The sequence below is a fragment of the Odocoileus virginianus genome, chromosome 6, assembly GCF_023699985.2.
Source record: "Odocoileus virginianus isolate 20LAN1187 ecotype Illinois chromosome 6, Ovbor_1.2, whole genome shotgun sequence".
In the NCBI taxonomy this organism is placed as follows: domain Eukaryota; kingdom Metazoa; phylum Chordata; class Mammalia; order Artiodactyla; family Cervidae; genus Odocoileus; species Odocoileus virginianus.
Window position 1 is genome coordinate 89280147 of NC_069679.1, and position 25307 is coordinate 89305453.

The 25307-nt window shown below is 38.9% G+C and overlaps 1 protein-coding gene across 1 annotated transcript in view; it reads left to right on the forward strand.

Moving 5' to 3' along the window:
• The window catches only part of TERB2 (telomere repeat binding bouquet formation protein 2), a 44667-nt gene that overhangs the window by 6052 nt on the left and 13308 nt on the right, over positions 1 to 25307 (forward strand). The window contains exons 2-5 of the mRNA XM_020900749.2: positions 104 to 185; positions 960 to 1099; positions 3087 to 3148; positions 5362 to 5447. Coding sequence (XP_020756408.1) covers positions 104 to 185; positions 960 to 1099; positions 3087 to 3148; positions 5362 to 5447 — 370 coding nt within the window. The remainder of the gene's footprint in view (positions 1 to 103; positions 186 to 959; positions 1100 to 3086; positions 3149 to 5361; positions 5448 to 25307) is intronic.

Sequence of the window (25307 nt, forward strand, 5' to 3'; positions counted from 1 at the left end):
GGCAGAAGGGGTGGGCGAGGTGGTGAGGAGAGCACCGCTCCTCTCTCTGGTACCTCGGCCCCAGGGCATTTGCTGGGCTCACCCTGTGCTCTTGCCTCCACAGTGGCTGAAGGGGGGACTATCAGTGACCCGAGGGTCGCCGACTTCTTGTTCAGCTGCGATGCCTCACACCCAGACACGCTGAGGTACCTGAAGGTCACCTGGGGGTACCTTTTGGGTCATGAGGAACCAGGAGTTGTCGCTGGAAGTCGCCGTCGGCTAATAAATATTGATAATAGGAAGAGACTGGAAACGAGCAAATTTTCAGTCCTGTCTGGATGTGCGGGGAGGGGGGAGGGGCAGGCGCGGGAATAGCTCACGGTCCCTTTTTTACTGCGGCTAAGGCCTGGCCTCCTACCTGCTCCTCAAGTCTTTACCTGACCACAAGTTGTGTTTTTCCAGCAGACTCTCCCACATCCGTGTGATGCCTTGTAGAACTCTCCTATTCACTATATTTAAACCAAATCTGATTGCCTGTTATCTTAAACGTTGTGTTCTGAAAATGTTGGTAATTTTTTGAGTAATAACGCCTACTCACATTAATCTATTAATTAATCCAATTAATCCAAGGTCAAACACCGTATACCGTGCTCCTGTAAATGTTCTTTGTTCTTGCTGCCACTATTTTAGTACACACCGTAAATTGTCTCTTGCCCTGATATCACAGGAACTTTCTGAGAGGTTGCTCCGACTCCAATCTGTCCACCTGGGAGCCCTCTTAACATTGCAGTGGGATTATGTTTACAGAACAGAGGTCTGATCACGGTTCTGGCTCCCTCCGTTTCTCACCCCTTCACTCCCCACCCTCCAGTCTCCAGATCACCTACAGATAATTCTGTTTCCATTCATTTATTCGTTCTTTTGAAATGTTGAATACATTTTTGTTTATTTCATAACCTAAATTATTTCCTTTCTCCTAGAATATATCAGAGTCTTGATTACATAGAAGATAATGCTACAGTTTTTCACGCCTGCTATCTCTCTGCTGTAGCCAATGCTGAAATAAAAAACTCGGTGGCTTTAGGTCATTTCATTCTTCCTCCTGCAAGCCTGCAAAAAGGTTAGCAAAGATCTTTCATCGCTGTTAAACCCCGAAATCCCGCTATGTCTTTCAACTTTACTGATATTTGTTATTCATCAGAACTTTTTGTTTTATGTCATTTAATATAACAGAAAAGAATGTACTTTGGATCATATTGCCTTGGGTGTGTATTCTTGATTTGTTGATCATTCAGTCTTACATTCACCGAGCTCCTGCTGTGTGCCACGTTTCAACCAAGGCGCTGGGGAATTCAGTGGTGAATAAGACTGATGCAAATATTGTCCTCACATTGTTCACTGGCGAGAATCCAGCACTTAACTAATTTTTGTGGCCTCCAGCAATTTCTCCCCAGTTGTTTTGAGGATAATATATTAAGTAATCTGACCTGTGATTTTATAATAAATGCTCGTAGCTAGTTTTGACTCTCACCGTTATTTTTTCTGTTTTTTTTTTCCCCACTGATATTTCAAGATTCATCGTGATAATAAATCCATGTATTTGTATTACTTTTATATTATTTAAAGTACTTTTACACATTAATTACTTCAGCAACCGTATGAAGTAAAGAGCAAATGAATAGATTGCTTCTGAGATTGGTTCTTTCAGTTTTCCCTGCTAGGAACACACATCCTTAGCCTGTTCTGTCCTAATCCTACCTATATTTTATCAACTAGCATTAAATATCCCATTTTTGTAGATCTTATTATTACCCAATTCTTGATGTGTTTCTTGATGTGTATGTGTCCATCCCTAGAAAGACAGACTGAAAATAGTACAAATTTTAAAAAATTGAAAAAAAAAAAAAACCAAACTTGAAAAATATTTCTGTAGAAGAGCTTTGGGAACTTCGAGGATTGGCTTTCTTCCATAGTTGATGTCCTGGCAAAACCTAGTTATAACTTAAAAAATAAATTGTTCTAAGTGGTTATGCAAATAAATTAATGACCGGATAGGAGAATTGATTTACTTAAAATCAGTGAATACCTACCTTCAGGGAGCTTATATTATGGAATGACTATCTGATCTAAGTTACCACTCCTATAAAATCTTTGAGTTTAACAACGTATATTAGAATGCATTCGACTTAAAAAAAAATCCGTTTTAAATGAAAACATGCTCCTTTTTAAAAATTAAAAGTATGCATTATTAATCACCTAGACTGGGATAGAAGCGTGAAAGGCAAATGTAAGCAACATACTAATTTTAAGTTTCCTAATATCCACAAGTTAGTAAAAAAATATGAAATTCATATTAAGAATATGTTTTATTTAATATAGAATATTATTTTAATATATACTCAGTATAAAATTATTGATAAATTTTTGCATTCTATTTTTTGCTACTGGATTTGAAATCCAGTGTTTATTTTAAACTTACAGCACATCTCAAGTTGGACTAACTAAACATTTCACACATGTACCCACATTTATCTAGGTAGCTTAGGTTTAGAGGAATCTTGACAGCTTAGGTCTAGAGGAATGTTAACCTTTTGTCCTTGAGTGGTGGGCTACTGTGGAAACCTGAGATCATTGATTTAAGATGATGTCAGTCCTTTTGACATGCTGAGCATTGTAGAATTCCTACACTATCATGCCCAATAGACATGTTGCTCATTCTACCTTCGTTTAACAAACCAAACTATTGAATTATTTAAGCACGCACAAATTCAGGAATTTTATGCCTTTTATTTTGACTGGACAATTACCTTTATTAATGCTTGGCCTAGACACACTGACAACTTATGAAAATATCATAGCCGAAAAAATTTAGAACAATGATTCACATAATGCATTGGAATCATCTGGAGTTTGTTAGAAATGCAAGTCCCCAGCTTCTCCTCAACAGTCTGGTTCAATAGGAGTCCTCATTTTAAACAAGTATCTTAGGTACTTGTGATACAAGTGCAATAATGCAGACCTAGAAATTTGAAACCTAAACAAAATTCAGTGAATTCTACAAAGTTACTTTTTGAAAAATAATATTGGATTTATTTTTCTTACTATAGAAATAAGGAGAAAAATTGGTAGTTTTATTTGGGAACAAGACCAACATTTTCTGATAGAAAAGGTAAGAGTAAATTAAGGTATACAGTTTATACAGAATATACAGTTTCAAAAAAATTTGAAAACCGTGTAATCATTAAAATATGTACTAGTGATGTGTTAGTTCCAGTGACCCAGAGTAAGGAATCCAGAGGGCATATTTTTATTGAACATTATCTCATTTGGCATTGTTTTTACACTAGTAACATTAGTGAAATTGAGATTTTTGTATGAATAAAATAAAAAACTTGAAAATTTTCCTCAGTAATATTAAGGGAATAATAGGTACACAGTATTTACCAGTTCTTTGCTGCCAGTGTAGATACTATTTGATTAATTTCTTATTGTACTATTTGTTAAATGTTATGAATAATATACCTCAATAAATGTATGCAATACTGTAAGTTTTTTAGCTTTTGTCATCCTGCCTCACATTTGCCATGTTTTTTATTTACTTCAGAATCTTTATGCAAGGCAAAATTGGGATAAGAATTTATCCAAAAAGAATAATTATGGTGATGGATTATAATATTTTAAATAAAAAAAATCCATAATTCCACAGTGATACTCCAAAAGCATAAAGAAAAAAAGAACAGAGGAGCAAAAGGAAGAAAAAAAGGCAGAAAGGAAAGAGGGAAGGAGGGGAATAAAAGATGGGGTAGGGAAAATTTCCTTTCAGAATAAAGGGTAATAAATGTAGAAAGGATGATAGGGTAGAAAATTTGCATGTTACCACTCCCAGTAAAATAGTTGATTTGGGCAAAGGTCATAAATGGATGCTAAAATCATTATCTAAAATGATCACCTCACGGATTACTTATTAATTACAAAGGCAAACATTGCTTGTACCTTTACAATGGAGGGATCTGGCAGACACCAGCTTAACCAGCTGATCAAATTTAGCATCACCAATTTGAAACAACCTCTTGTTATGTTCAGCTCAATGTCATATAATAAAAAGGACACAGTATAGGGGATTCCCTGGAAGTCCAGTATGACACCGCACTCTTATTGCTGAGGGCCCAGGTTCAGTCTTTGGTCGGAGAAGATCGATCCCAGGAACCGCCAAAACAACATCAAGAAAACACAGTATTATCTTGTGCTCCTGTTCAAAGTTCTGAATCTAATTATGAGCAAATACGCTAATCCTTGACTTGTTAGAGTGTTCCAGGGACATAGATAGTGGTAGAATGGTTATTATTTGATAATAATTATTGAGTATACTAAAAGGCCCTTGAAGATCTTTAATTATTCTGTTTTAGAAATGAGAAGACTGAGGTAAGAAGGTAAGACCTCTGACTTAGTTCACATAGGCAGATATTAGCAAAGTGGAACCAAATTTTCTCAGCTCCAGCCCAATCCAGTGTTTTTTTCTAATGTATTAGTAGCATATGCCTGTATTGACTGTTGACTCTAGAAATTGTATGATTATATGATAAATGATTTTGTTCTTTCAAATATTGATATTGAGTATTAACTAATTATAATAATACAACCATGGAATTTTAAGTAGAAGTTACCTCTTTTAATGGCAATAGCAAGGGTAAATCTGGAAAGTAATTTGGGAAACATTATTATTGTTTAGAGTGGGCTTGCAACCTATATATAGAAATTTCCTAATGGAATATTATATAAATATATTATGTGATAGATACCAGAATCTGAGGCCTGTCAACTTTAACATAATCTTTTGGAAAAGCTTTATATATGTTTAGTTCTTTTGTAACTCCATAGCTAAATGTTTCACTTTAATTTTAAAGGGGAAACAGTTTGTTCAGCTTACTTCATATTTTTGATTTGTAGCTTGCAGGATGCCTAGGAGTTTTCATGTCAAGGATTTTAAGAAAGTTTAGATCAATAACACTTTTCTTGGCTGCTGCTTCTTCTTTTTTTTTTTTTTTTTAAACCAAAGCACTGTATGACCACATTAGGGAAAATTTAAAAAATCAATAAGAGAATAAAATCAGTCAGTTTTACTATCTAATACAAGCATAGCTTATATTTTAAAAACCCAGGTCTCCTTTCTGTATGTATCTCTAAAAATAGATAATTCTGTGTGTGTGTGTATATACACAAAATTTTGTGAGTTTTTCCTATGAAACGGAATGGATCTGAGTCTGTAGATACTTTTGTGAGTGTTGCTATATATATTGCCAATTTACTTTTTAAAAAAATGTTATTGATTGCATGATTGATATGGCTGATTTTTTAAAATGTGATTTCTTTTGCTGTCCACAGCATGATGAAGTAACATCAAATGAACTAAAGGCCTTTAGGGAAAGCAGTGTACTAGCAACAGATCACAAGAAAGAATTATCCAAAAGGTACTGAATTTATATACTTCACTGATTTGTATACTTCATTCAATATAGACACCTTTGAACACTGTGTCTTAATCTCATTTCATCTTCAGTCTTCTTATGACATTGGTATCATTATCACCATTGCCATTTTACAGAAAAAGAGATCAAGTATAGGTCAGGTCAGTTCAGTTCCGTCGCTCTGTCGTGTCCAATTCTTTGTGACCCCATGGACTGCAGCATGCCGGGCTTCCCTGTCTATCACCAGCTCCCGGAGTTTACTCAAACTCGTGTCCTTAGAATTGGTGATGCCACCCAACCATCTCATTCTCTGTCATCCCCTTCTCCTCCTGCCTTCAATCTTTCCCAGAATCAGGGTTCTTTTCTAGTGAGTCAGTTCTTCGCATCAGGTGGCCAAAGTATTGGAGTTTCAGCATCAGCATCAGTCCTTCCAATGAATATTCGGGACTGATTTCCTTTAGGATTGACTGGTTGGATCTTCCTGCAGTCTAAAGGACTCTTGAGAGTCTTCTCCAGTACCACACTTCAAAAGCATAAATTCTTCGGCGCTCAGCTTTCTTTATAGTCCAGCTCTCACATCCATACATGTCTACTGGAAAACGATAGCTTTGACTAGACGAACCTTTGTCTGCAAAGTGATGCCTCTGCTTTTTAATATGCTGTCTAGGTTGGTCATAGCTTTTCTTCCAAGGAGTAAGCGTCTTTTAATTTCATGGCTGCAGTCGCCATCTGCAGTGATTTTGGAGCCCCTCAAAATAAAGTCTGTCACTGTTTCCATTGTTTCCCCATCTATTTGCCATGAAGTGACGGGACCAGATGCAATGATCTAAGTTTTCTGAATGTTGAGTTTTAAGCCAACATTTTCACTCTCCTCTTTCACTTTCATCAAGAGACTCTTTAGTTCTTCACTTTTCTGCCATAAGGGTGGTGTCGTCTGCATATCTGAGGTTATTGATGTTTCTCCCAGCAGTCTTGATTCCAGCTTGTGTTTCATCCAGTCCGGCATTTCTCATGATGTACTCTGCATATAAGTTAAATGAACAGAGTGACAATATTCAGCCTTAACATACTTAACGAACTAGTCTGTTGCTCCATGTCCGGTTCTAGCTGTTGCTTCTTGACCTGCAGATACATTTTTCAGGAGGCAGGTCAGGTGGTCTGGTATTCCCATCTCTTGAAGAATTTTCCAGTTCGTTGTGATCTACACAGTCAAAGGCTTTGGTGTAGTCAATGAAGCAGAAGTAGATGTTTTTCTGGAACTCTCTTGCTTTTTCGATGATCCAGCGGATGTTGGCAATTTGATCTCTGGTTCCTCTCTGCCTTTTCTAAATCTCGCTTGAACATCTGGAAGTTCATGGTTCATGTACTATTGTACTTGGAGAATTTTGAGCATTACTTTGCTAGCATGTGAGATGAGTGCAATTGTGGGATAGTTTGAACATTCTTTGGCATTGCCTTTCTTTGTGATTGGAATGAAAACGGACCTTTTCCAGTCCTATAGCCACTGCTGATTTTTCCAGATTTGCTGGCGTATTGAGCACTGATAGCTCAGTTGGTAAAGAATCTGCCTGCAATGCAGGAGACCCCAGTTCAATTCCTGGGCCTGGAAGGTCCTCTTGAGAAGGGAAAGGCTACCCATTCCAGTGTGGTTGGGCTTCCCTTGTGGCTCAGCTGGTAAAGAATCTGCCTGCAACGTGGAAGACCTGGGTTTGATCCCTGGTTGGGAAGATCCCCTGGAGAAGGAAAAGGCTACCCACTCCAGTATTCTGACCTGGAGAATTCCAGGGACAGTCCATGGAGTCTCAAAGAGTCAGACACGACTGAGTGACTTTCACTCACTCACTCACTGAGTGCAACACTTTCACAGCATCATCTTTTAGGATTTGAAATAGCTCAACTGGAATTCCAACACCTGCACTAGCTTTGCTTGTAGTGATGCTTCCTAAGGCTCACTTGACTTTGCGTTACAGGATGTCTGGCTCTAGGTGAGTGATCACACCATCATGGTTATCTGGGTCATTAAGATCTTTTTTATATACTTCTTCTGTGTATTGGTACCACCTCTTCTTGATATCTTCTGCTTCTGTTAGGTCCATACCATTTCTGTCCTATATTGTGCCCTTCTTTGCATGAAATGTTGCCTTGGGATCTCTAATTTTCTTGAAGAAATCTGTCTTTCCCATTCTATTGTTTTCCTCTAGTTCTTATCATTGATCACTAAGGAAGGCTTTCTTATCTCTCCTTGCTATTTTTTGGAACTCTGCATTCAAATGGGCATATCTTTCCTTTTCTCCTTTGCCTTTCACTTCCTCAGACAACCATTTTGCCTTTTTGCATTTCTTTTTCTTGGGGATGGTCTTAATTGCTGCCTCCTATACAGTGTCATAAACCTCTGTTCATCGTTCTTCAGGCACTCTATCAGATCTAGTCCCTTGAATCTGTTTGTCACTTCCACTGTATAAGATTTAGGTCATACTTGAATGGTCTAGTGATTTTCCCTGCTTTCTTCCATTTAGATCTGAATTTTGCAATAAGGAGTTCATGATCTGAGCCACATTCAGCTCCTGGTCTTGTTTTTGCTGACTGTATAGAGCTTCTCCATCTTCAGCTGCAAAGAATGTAATCAGTCTGATTTTGGTGTTGACCATCTGGTGATGTCCATGTGTAGAGTCTTCTCTTGTGTTGTTGGAAGAGGGTGTTTGCTATGACCAGTGTGTTGTCTTGGCACAACTCTTTTAACCTTTGCCCTTCTTCATTTTATACTCCAAGACCAAACTTGCCTGTTACTCTAGGTATCTCTTGATTTTCTACTTTTGCATTCCTGTAATGAAAAGGACATCTTTTTTGGGTGCTCTTTCTAGAAGGTCTTGTAGGTCTTCATAGAACCATTCAACTTCAGCTTCTTCAGCATTAGTGATTGGGGCATAGACTTGGATTACTGTGATAATTGAATGGTTTGCCTTGGAAACGCACAGAGATCTTTCTGTCATTTTTGAGATTGCATCCAAGTACTGCATTTGGGACTCTTTCATTGACTGTGATGGCTACTCCATATCTTCTAAGGGATTCTTGTCCACAGTAGTAGATATAATGGTCATCTGAGTTGAATTCACCCATTCCAGTCCATTTTAGTTCACTGATTCCTAAAATGTCAATTTTCACTCTTGCCATCTCCTGTTTGACCATTTCCAATTTACCTTGATTCATGGACCTAACATTCCAGGTTTCTATGCAATATTGTTCTTTACAGCATCGGACTTTGCTTCCATCACTTCCATCACATTCACAACCGTGTGTTGTTTTTGCTTTGGCTCTGTCTCTTCATTCTTTCTGGAGTTATTTCTCCACTGATCTCCAGTAGCATATTGGGCACCTACCAACCTGGGGAGTTCATCTTTCAGTGTCCTATCTTTTTGCCTTTTCATACTGTTCCTGGGCTTCATGAGGCAAGAGTACTAAAATGGTTTGCCATTCCCTACTCCAGTGGACCACATTTTGTCAGAACTCTCCACCGTGACCCATCCCTATAGGGTGGCCCTACACGGCATGACTCATAGTTTCAATTGAGTTAGACAGGTCTTTGGTCATGTGGTCAGTTTGATTAGTTTTCTGTGATTGTGGATTTCATTCTGTCTGCCCTCTGATGGATAAGGATAAGGGGCTTATGGAAGCTTCCTGATGGGAGAGACTGACTGAGGGGGAAACTGGGTCCTGTTTTGATGGGCACCTCTTGGAGGAGGTCACCATTAACCCCACCACAGAGTGGCCATAACTTACACAGGACTGGGAAACAGACTCTTAGAGGGTACAAACAAAACCTTGAGCACACCAGGACCCAGGAGAAAGGAGCAGTGATCCCACAAGAGACTGACCCAGACTTGCCTGTGAGTGTCGCAGCATCTCTAGTGGAGGTGTGGGTCAGTGGTGGTCTGCAGCAGGGTCAGGGGCACTGAGTGCGGCAGTGTGTGCACAAGCCTTCTGAAGGAGGTTGCCGTTATCCTCATCACCTCCACCATAGACTGGCCTCGGGTCAAACAACAGGGAGGGAACACAAGGGTAGGTAGATGAAGTAATTTCCCCAATGTCACACAAACTTTTATTAAGTGGGGAGCAGCAGGATTTTAACTGGGTCAGTCTAATTCCAGAACCCATGCATTTAGCAATATTATGCTAGACTATCCTTACAGAGAAGAAACGGGAATTTTTTTTATTACTGTGATATTATTTTTAAAATACATAATAATAAGGAAATAAACTATTAGTAATTTTATTAGGATTGGAGGATTAGAAAGAGGATTCCCCTCTTTCTTTTCCAAATTGTTTATAATATGGCTACTTTGGCTTAAGAAATTAAAGTTATATTTTAAAAGACAAACAAACATGGACTTGGTGTTGTGTTAGGGCTAATCTGTGAGGGGCTCCCTTGTTTCAGGCTTATTCACTATCTAGTCCCAATACTCCTATTTTCCACTTCAGTGGCTTCCACATGTTCATAGGGATCATTAACTATTGAAAGTATGGGATTTAGCTGCTGAAATAAAATGACCTTTCTTCAATATAAAAATTAATGAGTTTAATTTATATAGTGTAGTTTTTTTACCTTCAAATTTTTTTCCCATAATTTTTTCTAGTTCCTTTTGTACCTCCTATATGGTTTTCCTTAACTTGCTATGCATCGTTACCTGCCTTAGCACAAAGTTGTGTATTTAATTTTAGTGAACTATTGCTTCATGGTCCCTTGACTTATAGATAATCCACCACTTGTTTGAATATCCATTTTCTAGGTCTTCGTATTAAAAAGCAGAGACATTACTTTGCTAACAGAGGTCTATCTAGTCAAGGCTATGGTTTTTCTAGTAGTCATGTATGGATGTGAGAGTTGGACTATAAAGAAAACTGAGCGCCGAAGAATTGATGCTTTTGAACGGTGGTGTTGGAGAAGACTCTTTTGAGAGTCCCTTGGACTGCAAGGAGATCCAACCAGTCCATCCTCAAGGAGATCAGTCCTGGGTATTCATCGGAAGGACTGATGTTGAAGCTGAAACTCCAATACTTTGGCCACCTGATGCGAAGAGCTGACTCATTTGAAAAGACCCTGATGCTGGGAAAGGTTGGGGGCAGGAGGAGAAGGGGACGACAGAGGATGAGATGGTTGGATGGCATTACCGACTCGATGGACATGGGTTTGGGTAGACTCTGGGAGTTGGTGATGGACAGGGAGGCCTTGTGTGCTGAGGTTCATGGGGTTGCAAAGAGTCAGACACAACTGAGTGACTGAACTGAACTGAATCTCTATTCATAGAACTCCTTTGAACTTGTTATGCTTTTTGAGATAAGAAACTGGTAAGGTTAGGAAGAAAAATGAAACTGAAAAGGTGAGACCATGAAGATATTAAGGAATTAGTAAAGGAGAGAATAGTTATCCTAAGTGACCTTGTAAGAGAAGAATGGGAAATAGAAATTTTTCTTTATTTTTTTTCAGCTTTATTTATTTATTTATTTTCTTTACAATATTGTATTGGTTTTGCCATACATTGACATGAATGTGCCATGGGTGTACATGTGTTCCCCATCCTCAACCCCCCTCCCACCTTCCTCCCCATCCCATCCCTCTGGTTCATCCCAGTGCACCAGCCCCGAGCACCCTGTATCATGCATCGAACCTGGACTGGTGATTCGTTTCAAATATGATAATTTACATATTTCAGTGCCATTCTTCCATATCATCCCGCCCTCCCCCTCTCCCACAGAGTCCAAAAGACTGTTCTATACATCTGTGTCTCTTTTGCTGTCTCGCATACAGGGTTATCGTTACCATCTTTCTAAATTCCGATATATGCGTTAGTATACTGTATTGGTGTTTTTCTTTCTGGCTTACTTCATTCTGTATAACAGGCTCCAGTTTCATCCACCTCATTAGAACTGATTCAAATGTATTCTTTTTAATGGTTGAGTAATATTCCACTGTGTATATGTACCACAGCTTTCTTATCCGTTCGTCTGCTGCTGGACATCTAGGTTGCTTCCATGTCCTGGCTATTATAAACAGTGCTGTAATGAACATTGGGGTACACGTGTCTCTTTCAGATCTGGTTTCCTTGGTGTATATGCCCAGGAGTGGGATTGCTTGGTCATATGTCAGTTCTATTTCCAGTTTTTTAAGGAATCTCCACACTGTTCTCCATAGTGGCTGTACTAGTTTGCATTCCCACGAACAGTGTAGGAGGGTTCCCTTTTCTCCACACCCTCTCCAGCATTTATTGCTTGTAGACTCTTGGATAGCAGCCATTCTGACTGGTGTGAAATGGTACCTCATTGTGGTTTTGATTTGCATTTCTCTGATAATGAGTGATGTTGAGCATGTTTTCATATGTTTGTTAGCCATCTGTATGTCTTCTTTGGAGAAATGTCTGTTTAGTTCTTTGGCCCACTTTTTGATTGGATTGTTTATTTTTCTGGAATTGAGCTGCAGGAGTTGCTTGTATATTTTCGAGATTAATTCTTTGTTGCTTCATTTGCTATTATTTTCTCCTGTTCTGAAGGCTGTCTTTTCACCTTGCTTATAGTTTCCTTTGTTGAGCAGAAGCTTTTAATTTTTTTTTTCAGAAGCTTTTAATTTTAATTCGGACCCATTTGTTTATTTTTGCTTTTATTTCCATTACTCTGGGAGGTGGGTCATAGAGGATCCTGCGGTGGTTTATGTCGGAGAGTGTTTTGTCTATGTTTTCCTCTAGGAGTTTTATAGTTTCTGGTCTTACATTTAGATCTTTAATCCATCTTGAGTTTATTTTTGTGTATGGTGTTAGAAAGTGTTCTATTTTCATTCTTTTACAGGTGGTTGACCAGTTTTCCCAGCACCACTTGTTAAAGAGATTGTCTTTTCCCCAATTGTATATTCTTGCCTCCTTTGTTGAAGATACGGTGTCCATAGGTGCATGGCTTTATCTCTGGGCTTTCTATTTTGTTCCATTGATCTATATTTCTGTCTTTGTGCCAGTACCATACTGTCTTGATGACTGTGGTTTTGTAGTAGAGACTGAAGTCAGGCAGGTTGATTCCTCCAATTCCATTCTTTCTCAAGATTGCTTTGGCTATTCAAGGTTTTTTGTATTTCCATACAAATTGTGAAATTATTTGTTCTAGTTCTCTGAAGAATTCCATTGGTAGCTTGATAGGGATTGCATTGAATCTATAGGTTGCTTTGGGTAGTATACTCATTTTCACTATATTGATTCTTCTGATCCATGAACACGGTATGTTTCTCCATCTATTTGTGTCCTCTTTGATTTCTTTCACCAGTGTTTTATAGTTTCATATATATAGGTCTTTTGTTTCTTTAGGTAGATTTATTCCTAAGTATTTTTTTCTTTTCATTGCAATGGTGAATGGAATTGTTTCCTTAATTTCTCTTTCTGTTTTCTCATTGTTAGTGTATAGGAAAGCAAGGGATTTCTTTGTGTTGATTTTATATCCTGCAGCTTTACTATATTCATTGATTAGCTTTAGTAATTTTCTGGTGGAGTCTTTAGTGTTTTTTATGCAGAGGATCATGTCATCTGCAAACAGTGAGAGTTTTACTGCTTCTTTTCCAATCTGCATTCCTTTTATTTCTTTTTCTGCTCTGATTGCTGTGGCCAAAACTTCCAAAACTATGTTGAATAGTAATGGTGAGAGTGGGCACCCTTGTCTTGTTCCTGACTTTAGGGGAAATGCTTTCAAGTTTTCACCATTGAGGATGTTTGCTGTGGGTTTGTCATATATAGCTTTTATTATGTTGAGGTATGTTCCTTCTATTCCTGCTTTCTGGAGGGTTTTTTTTTAAATCATAAATGGATGTTGAATTTTGTCAAAGGCTTTCTCTGCATCTTTTGAGATAATCATATGGTTTTTATGTTTTGATTTGTTAATGTAGTGTATTACATTGATTGATTTGTGGATATTGAAGAATCCTTCAATCCCTGGGATAAAGCCCACTTGGTCATGATGTATGATCTTCTTAATAATGTTGTTGGATTCTGTTTTCTAGAATTTTGTTAAGTATTTTTGCATCTTATGTTCATCAGTTATATTGGCCTGTAGTGTTCTTTTTTTTGTGGCATCTTTGTCAGGTTTTGGTATTAGGGTGATAGTGGCCTCGGAGAATGAGTTTGGAAGTTTACCTACCTCTGAAATTTTCTGGAAGAGTTTGAGTAGGATAGGTTAGCTCTTCTCTAAATTTTTGGTAGAATTCAGCTGTGAAGCCATCTGGTCCTGGGCTTTTGTTTGTTGGAAGATTTCTGATTACAGTTTCAATTTCCATGCTTGTGATGGGTCTGTTAAGATTTTCTATTTCTTCCTGGTTCAGTTTTGGAAAGTTGTACTTTTCTAAGAATTTGTCCATTTTTTCCAAGTTTTCCATTTTATTGGCATATAGTTGCTAATGATAGTCTCTTATGATCCTTTGTATTTCTGTGTTGTCTGTTGTGATCTCTCCATTTTCCTTTCTAATTTTGTTGATTTGATATTTCTCCCTTTGTTTCTTGTTGACTCTGGCTAATGGTTTGTCAATTTTATTTATCTTCTCAAAGAACCAGCTTTGGCTTTGTTGATTTTTGCTATGGTCTCTTTTGCTTCTTTTGCATTTATTTATGCCCTAATTATAAAGATTTCTTTCCTTCTGCTAACCCTGGGGTTCTTCATTTCTTCCTTTTCAAGTTGCTTTATGTGTGGAGTTGGGTTATTTATTTGACTTTTTTTCTTGTTTCTTGAGGTAAGCCTGAATTGCTGTGAACCTTCCCCTTAGCATTGCTTTTACAGTGTCCCATAGGTTTTGGGTTGTTGTGTTTTCATTTTCATTTGTGATTTCTTTTTTGACTTCTTCTGTGATTTGTTGGTTATTCAGCAGTGTGGTGTTCAGCCTCCATATGTTGGAATTTTTAATAGTTTTTCTCCTGTAATTGACATCTAATCTTACTGCATTGTGGTCAGAAAAGATGCTTGGAATGATTTCAATTTTTTGGAATTTACCAAGGCTAGATTTATGACCCAGGATGTGATCTATCCTGGAGAAGGTTCCGTGTGCATTTGAGAAAAAGGTGAAATTCATTGTTTTGGGGTGAAATGTCCTATAGCTATCAATTAGGTCTAATTGGTCTATTGTATCATTTAAAGTTTGGTTTCCTTGTTAATTTTCTGTGTAGTTGATCTATCCATAGGTGTGAGTGGGGTATTAAAGTCTCCCACTATTATTGTTAATTTCCCCTTTCATACTTGTTAGCATTTGTCTTATATATTGCAGTAATCCTATGTTGGGTGCATATAGATTTATGATTGTTATATCTTCTTCTTGGATTGACCCTTTGATCATTATGTAGTGTCCATCTTTGTCTCTTTTCACAGCCTTTGTTTTAAAGTCTATTTTATCTGATATGAGTATTGCTACTCCTGCTTTCTTTTGGTCTCTATTTGCATGGAATATCTTTTTCCAACCCTTCACTTTCCGTCTGTATGTGTCCCTTGTTTTGAGGTGGATCTCTTGTAAACAACATATATAGGGGTCTTGTTTTTGTATCCATTCAGCCAGTCTTTGTCTTTTGGTTGGGGCATTCAACCCATTTACATTTAGGGTAATTATTGATAAGTATGATCCCATTGCCATTTACTTCAGTTTTTTGGGTTTGAGTTTATACACCCTTTCTGTGTTTCCTATCTAGAGGAGATCCTTTAGCATTTGTTGGAGAGCTGGTTTGGTGGTGCTGAATTCTCTCAGCTTTTGCTTGTCTGTAAAGCTTTTGATTTCTCCTCCATATTTGAATGAGATACTTGCTGGGTACAGTAATCTGGGCTGTAACTTATTTTCTTTCATCGCTTTAAGTATGTCTTGCCATTCCCTTCTGGCTTGAAGCGTTTTTATTAAAAGATCAGCTGTTATTCTTATGGGAATCCCCTTGTGTGTTATTTGTTGTTTTTCCCTTGCTGCTTTTAGTATTTGTTCTTTGTGTTTGATCTTTGTTAATTTGATTAATATGTGTCTTGGGGTGTTTCACCTTGAGTTTATCGTGTTTGGGACTGTCTGGTTTTCTTGGACTTGGGTGGCTATTTCCTTCCCCATTTTAGGGAAGTTTTCAACTATTATCTCCTCAAGTGTTTTCTCATGGTCTTTCTTTTTTTCCTCTTCTTCTGGGACTCCTATGATTCAAATGTTGGGGCTTTTAACATTGTTCTAGAGGTCTCTGAAGTTGTCCTCGTTTCTTTTAATTCTTTTTTCTTTTTTCCTCTCTGTTTCATTTATTTCTACCATTCTATTTTCTACCTTACTTATCCTATCTTCTGCCTCCATTATTCTACTGTCAGTTCCCTCCAGAGTGTTTTTGATCTCATTTATTGCCTTATTCATTATATATTGACTCTTTTTTTTTATTTCTTCTCGGTCCTTGTTAAACCTTTCTTGCATCTTCTCTATCCTTGTCTCCAGGCTATTTATCTGTAACTCCAATTTGTTTTCAAGATTTTGGATCATTTTCACCATCATTATTTGGAATTCTTTACCAGGTAGATTCCCTATCTCTTCCTCTTTTGTTTGGTTTGTTGGGCATCTATCCTGTTCCTTTACCTGTGGGGTATTTCTCTGCCTTTTCATCTTATTTATGTTGCTGTGTTTGGGGTGGCCTTTCTGTATTCTGGCAGTTTGTGGTTCCTCTTTAGTGTGGAGGTTCCTCACTGTGGGTGGGGTTGGATGGGTGGCTTGTCAAGGTTTCCTGGTTAGGGAAGCTTGTGTCGTTGTTCTAGTGGGTAGAGCTGGATTTCTTCTCTCTGGAGTGCAATGAGGTGTCCAGTAATGAGTTTTGAGATGTCGGTGGGTTTTGTGTGTGACTTTGGTCAGCGTGTATATTGAGGCTCAGGGTTATGTTCCTGTGTTGCTGGAGGATTTGTGTGGCATGTCTTTCTCTGGAGCTTGTCAACCCTTGGGCGGTGCTTGGTTTCAGTGTAGGTATGGAGGTGTTTGATGAGCTCCTATCGATTAATGTTCCCTGGATTCAGGAATTCTCTGGTGTTCTCAGGATTTGGGCTTAAGCCTCCTGCCTGTGGTTTTCAGTATTATTCTTACAGTAGCTTCAAGACTTCTCCATTTATACAGCACCGATGATAAAACATCTAGGTTAATGATGAAAAGTTTCTCCACAGTGAGGGACACCGGATAGGTACACAGAGTTACATGGAGAAGAGAAGAGGCAGGAGGGAGATAGAGGTGACCAGGAGGGGAAGAGGGGGAATCAAAAGGGGAGAGAGCAGGCTAGCCAGTAATCACTTCCCTATGTCCTCTCCACAGTCTGGATCCCTCAGAGATGTTCACAGAATTACACAGAGAAGAGAAGAGGGAGGAAGGAAACAGAGGTGGCCAGGAGGATAAAAGGGGGAATCAACAGGAGAGAGACAGATCCAGCCAGTAATCAGTTCCCTAAGTGTTCTCCACAGCCTGGAACACACAAAGAGATTCACTGAGTTGGGTAGAGAATAAAAGGGGGAGGGGGGAGATAGAGGCGACTTGGTGGAGAAAACGGCGAGTCAAAAGGGGGAGAGAGCAATCAGGCCAGTGATCTCGCTCCCATGTAAAAATGGGTACTGAAGATTGGGTTCTTAAAGGTAGAAAGTTGATAACAAATACCAAAAAGCAAAGATTACAAATAAAGAGTAGAGGTTAGATTCTCAAAAATACAATATTAAAACAAAGCAAAACAAAACAACAGCAACAAAAAAAACAAAGTCACAAAAATTATGGAATATATATGTGACGTTTGCTTTAAAAATAGAGTCTTTTTTTTCAACGTAATAGTAGGTTATAAAAATGAAAATTAAAGGAGTAATAGGGGACTTAAAAGTAAAAAAAAAACTTTTTTTTAATTTAAAAAATGATAACAGTATCTAGGACTTTCTCTGGATCTGTTGTGCACAGTGTGGGGTCAATTCATTTTCAGGTAGTTCCTTGGTCCCGCTTGTACTTCTCAAGGTCTATAGGCCCCTTCCTACATAGTCGGTGGTAACTACAGGGTTTTAATCTGTTGCACCTGTCACTTCCAGAGCAGTTCCCTCTGTTTATTTTAGCTTGTTCTGTTTACTGGTCTCTTCAGTGTCTAATTTCCGCCCTGACACAAGGCGGAGTGGTGGTGGTCACTTATTTAGGCTCGCTTGTTCAGCCGTGCTGTGGGGAGGGAGGAGCACTGCAAACAAATATCACTGATGTGTGTGGGGAGTGCTCCTAGTGTGTCAGCCACACTGGGTTTGCCCCCGCTCATGGCGTGTGTGCTTTCCCAGTCTACACTGCTCAGGCTCTAGGTTGCTCTGCCGGGAACTGTCTGATGCTGGCCCCGGGTTGCATGCATTCCCCAGGTCTAAGCCACTCAGGTTCAGGTTCTCGGGTACTCCACAAAGGTGCAGAGTTGGTTGGGCCTGCGTTTTGTGCCCATCTCAGGTCTGAGCAGCTCAGGTGACCAGGTGTCTGGTGAGCACAGTCGCCCCCAGTTGAAGGCTGCAACTTATCACCTCCCCCGTCTCAGCCGCTCGGTTTTCTGGGTGTACAATGGGCACGCCTTCTCAGGTGTGCTGTGTGTCTCTTCTGGGGAGCTGATCTCTGGCTGCGACCCTCCCAGAGGATGTCGACCATCCAGAATCCCAAAAAGTCTTGGTTAGCAACGAAGTCTGCTTGCAGTTTGGTATGGGATACCTCTCTGGGGTCGCGATTGCCCCCTTCCGACTCAGGCTGCCCATGCCAGTCTGTCTCCGGTTGGGTGATGGGCCAGTCTGCAGCCGGCTAGCTCTGCTCAGTCCTTTGTTCTGTGAGCGGGCCTGGCAGTGTCTTAGGTTAAGGCTTTTCACGGTATAGCTGTCCCACAGTCTGGGTTACTATCTCAAGCTGCTGCTGCTGCTGCTAAGTCGCTTCAGTCGTGTCCAACTCTGTGCAACCCCATAGACCGGCAGCCCACCAGGCTCCCCAGTCCCTGGGATTCTCCAGGTAAGAACCCTGGAGTGGGTTGCCATTTCCTTCTCCAATGCATGAAAGTAAGAAGTGAAAGTGAAGTCGCTCAGTCGTGTCCGACTCTTAGCGACCCCATGGACTGCAGCCTGCCAGGCTCCTCCGTCCATGGGATTTTCCAGGCAAGCGTATTGGAGTGGGGTGCCATTGCCTTCTCCGACTATCTCAAGCTAGTTCCCTCAGATTGCCCTCAGGGCATTCAGGCCTGGTCCTTAGCCTAAGCAATGCAGTCCACTCCTCCCTGTCACTCTCCTGCTGGCTAGTGGGGGGATGCAAGGGTCTGGGCTGCTGTTCCACTGGGAGTTGCTGTTAGGCACGTAATCTGTGGGTTTTAATTATTTATTTATTTTTCCTCCTGGTTATTTTGCCCTCTGAGATTCCAAGGCTTGCCATAGACCCGCTGAAGAGAGTGTTTCCTGGTGTTTGGAAACCTCTCTCTTTTAAGATTCCCTTCTGGGGACGGATCTCCATCCCTACCTCTTTTGTCTCTCTTTTTATCTTTTATATTTTGTCCTACCTCCTTTCGAAGACAGTGGGCTGCCTTTCTGGGTGCCTGATGTCCTCTGCCAGCATTCGGAAGTTGTTTTGTGGAATTTACTCAGCGTTCAAATGTTCTTTCAATGAATTTGTGGGGGAGAAAGTGGTCTCCCCATTGTATTCCTCCTCCATCTTAGGACCGCCTCCTGGAAATAGAAATTAAAAGGTAACTCCCAGTGATTCACTTGACTAGAAAAGATAACAGATGTGGTTTTTTTTTTTCCTTCAAGAAATGATTGTCCTGCAAAATGCAGAAGCATAAGGAAAAGATTGATAATATGACTACCAAAACTATTTTAAACCTGTGCCTGGAAATAGAAATATAAACCAAGTTAAAAGAAAAATATATACTTGAAAAAACTTTTGACAAAAGCTATTTTCCTTAATATACAAAGAGAGCTTATGAATCTGGGGGAAATATGTCTAATATTTTCCAGTAACAACAAAATAACAACAAAAATAAAGGTAGATGTCTGTCTTTGTGGAACCACCAGAGCATGTAATATTGAACACTAAATGGTGAACTAGTTATTGAACACGTGCCAAATGAAAGACATTGACGAGCTAAGCCATTCACAGTATTTCATTTGATTCTCACAACTCTGTAAGATAGAAAAATAGTATTAGCCTCATTTTACAATTGAAGAAACAGGTTCAGAGAGTTAAATAATTCACCCTGTATTGTTTAAGCAGTGAAGGTAATTTGAAACCAATTCTGAGAGTCCAAACTCTTAATCACTGTGCTGTTTTTCTTTCTCAGTATGTTCCCAAATCCTCTGAAAATGGCGTGAATTTTTGCTTATTTTTCTTGTTCTTATGTTATAATAAATGTAACGCATCTAGTTTGTCAAAATGGAAAATACTAACAAAAAGAATTTAAAAAATTTAAATTGTAAGCAAACCCACCACTCAGATAACCACCATCAACATTAGTACATTTCTTGCTAGTTTTATACAGATATACATATTAAGTGGGCTTCCCAGGTGGCACTAGTGGTAAAGAATCCATCTGCCAATGCAGGAGATGTAAGAGATGTGGGTTCCATCCCTAGGTTGGGAAGATCCCCTGGAGGAGGGCATGGCAACCAACTCCAGTATTCTTGCCTGGAGAATCTCATGGACAGAGAAGCCTGGTGGTTGAGAAACTGGACACATGGACACAGAAGTCCAAAGGGTTGCAAAGAGTTGAACATGACTGAAGTGACTTCCATGTACACATTAAGTAGAGTTGAGGTCGGACAGCAGAGAGTCTGTCTCTTGATTTTCTGTTTATTATTGTATGGGCAGTTCTCCATTTTGAAAAACCTTATTTGATATTATGTCTGTAATGGCTGTATTGGCATTTAATCTTATTGTCTGTTTAACCATCTCCCTTTAAATTAAAAAAAAATTTATAGCTTGCTACTCTTGTAGCACCTTAATAAATATCTTTTTAAAAATAAATCTTTCTCCACTTTTTAGATAATTTTCTTTCGTTTTTTGGCTGCACCATGTTGCTTGCAGGGTCTTTGTTTCTCGACCGTGAAAGTGCAGAGTCCTAACCACTGGGCAGCCATGGAATTCCCTAGATAATTTTTCTTAATGTAAATTCTCAGATGTGGATTTTATGATATTAATGAAACATGAATGTTTTTAAAGGCCATGATGCCTATTGTTAGTTGCTTCCCATAAAAGTACAAATTTAAAAATCCCACCAGGTGTTTGTCTTACTGCATCCTCATCAGTATAGTAATAAGAAGTCTTGTGCTAACTTAATAGATGAAAAATAGGATCTTGGTTTAATTTGCATTTTTATTAGATTACTAATAGGTTTTAATCTTTTAAAATTCATTAGCATTTTACATGTCCTTTTCTACGACTTAGTTTTACCCTTTCCCCATTTTCTACTGGGAGTCTTACTGTTTTTCTTATCAACTTGTCTGATATCTCTATATAATAGCTATATTATCCTTTTTGTCACATTGTCACATATCTAGTTTGTCACATTCTTTCCTCAGATGTTTATCTGGCTTATATTTTTTGGAGACATAAGTTTTGAATTTTTACATTGTTAAGCGAATCACTTCTTTTTCTTTTACTGCTTTTATGTTCAGGAAAGTCCTTTCCCATTTAGATATCAAATAGGTTTTTTATTCTGCAGATATTCATTTTGTATGTGGTATATGTTAACAGTTGAAGGTAAAAATTTATTTTTGTCTTACAAATAAGTTTCCACCAGTTTTTTTTAAAGTCATAAACATCTCTGTTTATTGAACACAAACTTGGTGAGCAATGGTGCCAGCAGTTTTTATCCATACTTCAAATAACCATCACAGAAAATGTAAAATTCACTGTTCTTTCCCAATTTTTAGACTTCTGCCAGTATTTAGAGAATAAATCTATCTCCAGCTGATGTATGATTTCCTTTGTCATATGTTGTTTTTAGTATGTCTGGAGATCTGTTTTTAGGCTATGTTTTATTCCATAAATCTGTGGATTTGTTTTGATATTCTTGTAAGTTATATAACTTAAATACAATCTTCTTTTAAGTTATTTAACTTTATGTATTTTAATACCCGACAAGGCTTGTAAATACCAAACTCATTGCTCTCCTTTTAAAAATATTTTCATGCCTACTTATTATTTTCTGTTGTCAAATTTTATTTTTAATAGATAATATATTCATATGGTTCAAAATTCAAGATACACAAAAGGGGAAACTATGAAATATACTCTTACTTCTGATGCGGGGTAGCTCCTCTTGGCCACTGCTCCTGCCTACCTAGATAGCATATTGGAAAGCAGAGACATTACTTTGCCAACAAAGGTCCGTCTAGTCAAGGCTATGGTTTTTCCAGTGGTCATGTATGGATGTGAGAGTTGGACTATAAAGAAAACTGAAAAAAAAAAAAAGAAAGCTGAGCACTGAAGAATTGATGCTTTTGAACTGTGGTGTTGGAGAAAACTCTTTTGAGAGTCCCTTGGACTGCAAGGAGATCCAACCAGTCCATCCTAAAGATCAGTCCTGGGTGTTTATTGGAAGGACTTGTGTTGAAGCTGAAACTACAATACTTTGGCACCTGATGTGAAGAGCTGACTCACTGGAAAAGATCCTGATGCTGGGAAAGATTGAGGGCAGAAGGAGAAGGGGACGACAGAGGATGAGATGGTTGGATGGCATCACCAACTTGATGGACGTGGGTTTGGGTGGACTCCGGGAGTTGGTGATGGACAGGGAGGCCTTGTGTGCTGCGGTTCATGGGGTCACAAAGAGTTGGACATGACTGAGTGACTGAACTGAACTGAACTGATGAAATATATTGGCTTCTAGATAGCCTGTTTCCCTCCCAGAGACAACCAGTATTATCAGGTTCTTGTATATGCATATACTGGCAAATTCAAGTAAATACTCTTCCTTTTCTTCATAGATAGTAATATTCTATAAACGTTGTTCAGCACCTTTCCTGTTTGCTCTTAATAATTTACTTTTTAGATCATTCCATGTTAACTACATAAAGAACGTTTTCATTTTTGTGCTATGTAGTGTTTTATTATATAGATTTACCATAATTTATTTAACTGTTTTCCTATTTTACTGGACTTGAGGTAATTTCTCATTTGCTGTTAAAATCAGTGCTTCAGTGATTGATCAAGTAAGGTCATTTTGTATGTGTGCAAGTGTCTCTGGAGTAATTCTTAGAAGGGGGATTGCTGCGTCAGGAGTGTATACATTTTGTATCCTTGATCAGTTCAGTTCAGTTCAGCAGCATGCCAGGCCCTGTCCGTCACAAACTCCGGGAGTTTACTCAAACTCATGTCCACTGAGTCTGTGATGCCATCCAACCATCTCATCCTCTGTCGTCCCCTTCTCCTCCTGCCCCCAATACCTCCCAGCATCAGGGTCTTTTCCAATGAGTCAACTCTTCGCATGAGGTGGCCAAAGTACTGGAGTTTCAGCTTCAACATCAGTCCTTCCAATGAACACCCAGGACTGATCTCCTTTAGGATGGACTGGTTGGATCTCCTTGCAGTCCAAGGGACTCTCAAGAGTCTTCTCCAACACCACCATTCAAAAGCATCAGTTTTTCGGCATTCAGCTTTCTTCACAGCCCAACACTCACATCCATACATGATCACTGGAAAAAACCATAGCCTTGACCAGATGGACCTTTGTTGGCAAAGTAATGTCTGTGCTTTTTAGTATGCTATCTAGGTTGGTCATAACTTTCCTTCCAAGGAGTAAGCGTCTTTTAATTTCATGGCTGCAGTCACCATCTGCAGTGATTTTGGAGCCCCCAAAAATAAAGTCTGACACTGTTTCCACTGTTTCCCCATCTATTTCCCATGAAGTGATGGGACCAGATGCCATGATCTTTATTTTCTGAATGTTGAGCTTTAAGCCAACCTTTTCTCTCTCCTCCTTCACTTTCATCAAGAGGCTTTTTAGTTCCTCTTCACTTTCTGCCATAAGGGTGGTGTCATCTGCATATCTTAGATTCTTAATATTTCTCCCAGCAATCTTGATTCCAGCTTGTGCTTCATCCAGCCCAGCGTTTCTCATGATATACTCTGCATATAAGTTAAATAAGCAGGGTGCCAATATACAGCCTTGACGTACTCCTTTTCCTATTTGGAACCAGTCTGTTGTTCCATGTCCAGTTCTAAGTGTTGCTTCCTGACCTACATACAGATTTCTCAAGAGGCAGGTCAGGTGGTCTGCTATGCCCATCTTTTTCAGAATTTTCTGCAGTTTATTGTGATCCACATAGTCAAAGGCTTTGGCATAGTCAATAAAGCAGAAATAGATGTTTTTCTGGAACTCTCTTGCTTTTTTTGATGATCCAGCAGATGTCGGCAATTTGATCTCTGGTTCCTCTGCTTTTTCTAAAACCAGCTTGAACATCTGGAAGTTCATGGTTCACGTATTGCTGAAGCCTGGCTTGGAGAATTTTGAGCATTGCTTCACTAGCCTGTGAGATGAGTGCAATTGTGCAGTAGTTTGAGCATTCTTTGGGATTGCCGTTCTTTGGGGTTGGAATGAAAACTGACCTTTTCCAGTCCTGTGGTATCCTTGATAGGCCTTGTCAAATTGCCCTCCAAGAGTTTAAACCAGCTTACATTCCAATTGACTTTGTGTTTACATGGCTAGGGTAACCAGACATCCAGATTTGCTTGGGACGGTCTTGGTTTTAGAGCTGAAAAGCCCATGTCTGAGAAATCCCTCAATCCAAAGTAAACTGGGATAGTCACCATTCTTCTATACTTTCTCTGACACAGTGTGATAACATATTTCTACCTTCACATTAGCCTTTTGCTAACATATGTTACACCTTCCCTCTTCTTCACCTCAGCATACCCTGGCTTTTCTTTATCTTCCTCTACAGTGCCTGGTAGACACATGCTACTTTGGAAATATAGACCTTGTTAAGACTTATCCTGTAGTGTGGCATTCCAGATGTGCTATGAGTAAAGTAGTGTGAAGACTGTTTGCCAAAGAAATATGTAATTTATATAAAAAAATAAATTTTATAAATAAAAATGGGTTTTGCATGCAGAAATTTTTTACTATATGTATTCATTCTTTTTTAAAAGAAATTATTTATTTTTGTCTGTGCTGGGTCTTTGTTGCTGTGCACGGGCTTTCTCTAGTTGCAGCGAGTGGGCTTTTCATTGCAGTGACTTCTCTTGTTGTGGGGCATGGGCTTGGCATGAGGGCTCAGTAGTTTCAGCACAAGGGGCTTAGCTGCCCCATGGCGTGTGAAATCTTCTCAGACCAGGGACTGAACCTATGTCCCCTGCTTTGGCAGGTGGGTTCCTAACCACTGGACCAAGTCCTCTATTCATTCTTAACTAATATTTTCTTTAACGGCTCCTTGTGTTTTGTGTCATTTTTTAAGAAATCATTCGATGAGATTATTGTTGTTATTATTTTGCTATGGTTTTTCTTAATGATTTTTTTTAATTTTTAAATTGAAATCTTTGACACATTTGGAATATATCTTGGTGTAAGATGTGAGGTTTGGATCTCACCTTCTTTTTTTTCTTCAGATAATTATGTGCTTTTGTCTGTTGGTTGAATAATTTATCTCCCCCCGCCACTGTATTGAAATGCCACCTTTATCCTAGGTTAAATCCCTTTAAGTATTTGGGCCTATTTCTGGACTTTATTATTAATATATTCTATTACATTCATTTGTCATACAACAGTATCACTGTTTTAATTATTTATAATATGATTTAATATCTAGAGCTAGTTCCTCCTCCTTACTCTTTTCCAAATTTTCTTAGTTAACTATTCTTCCTGGTTTATTTTTCCATCTGAATTTTGATGGAATTTG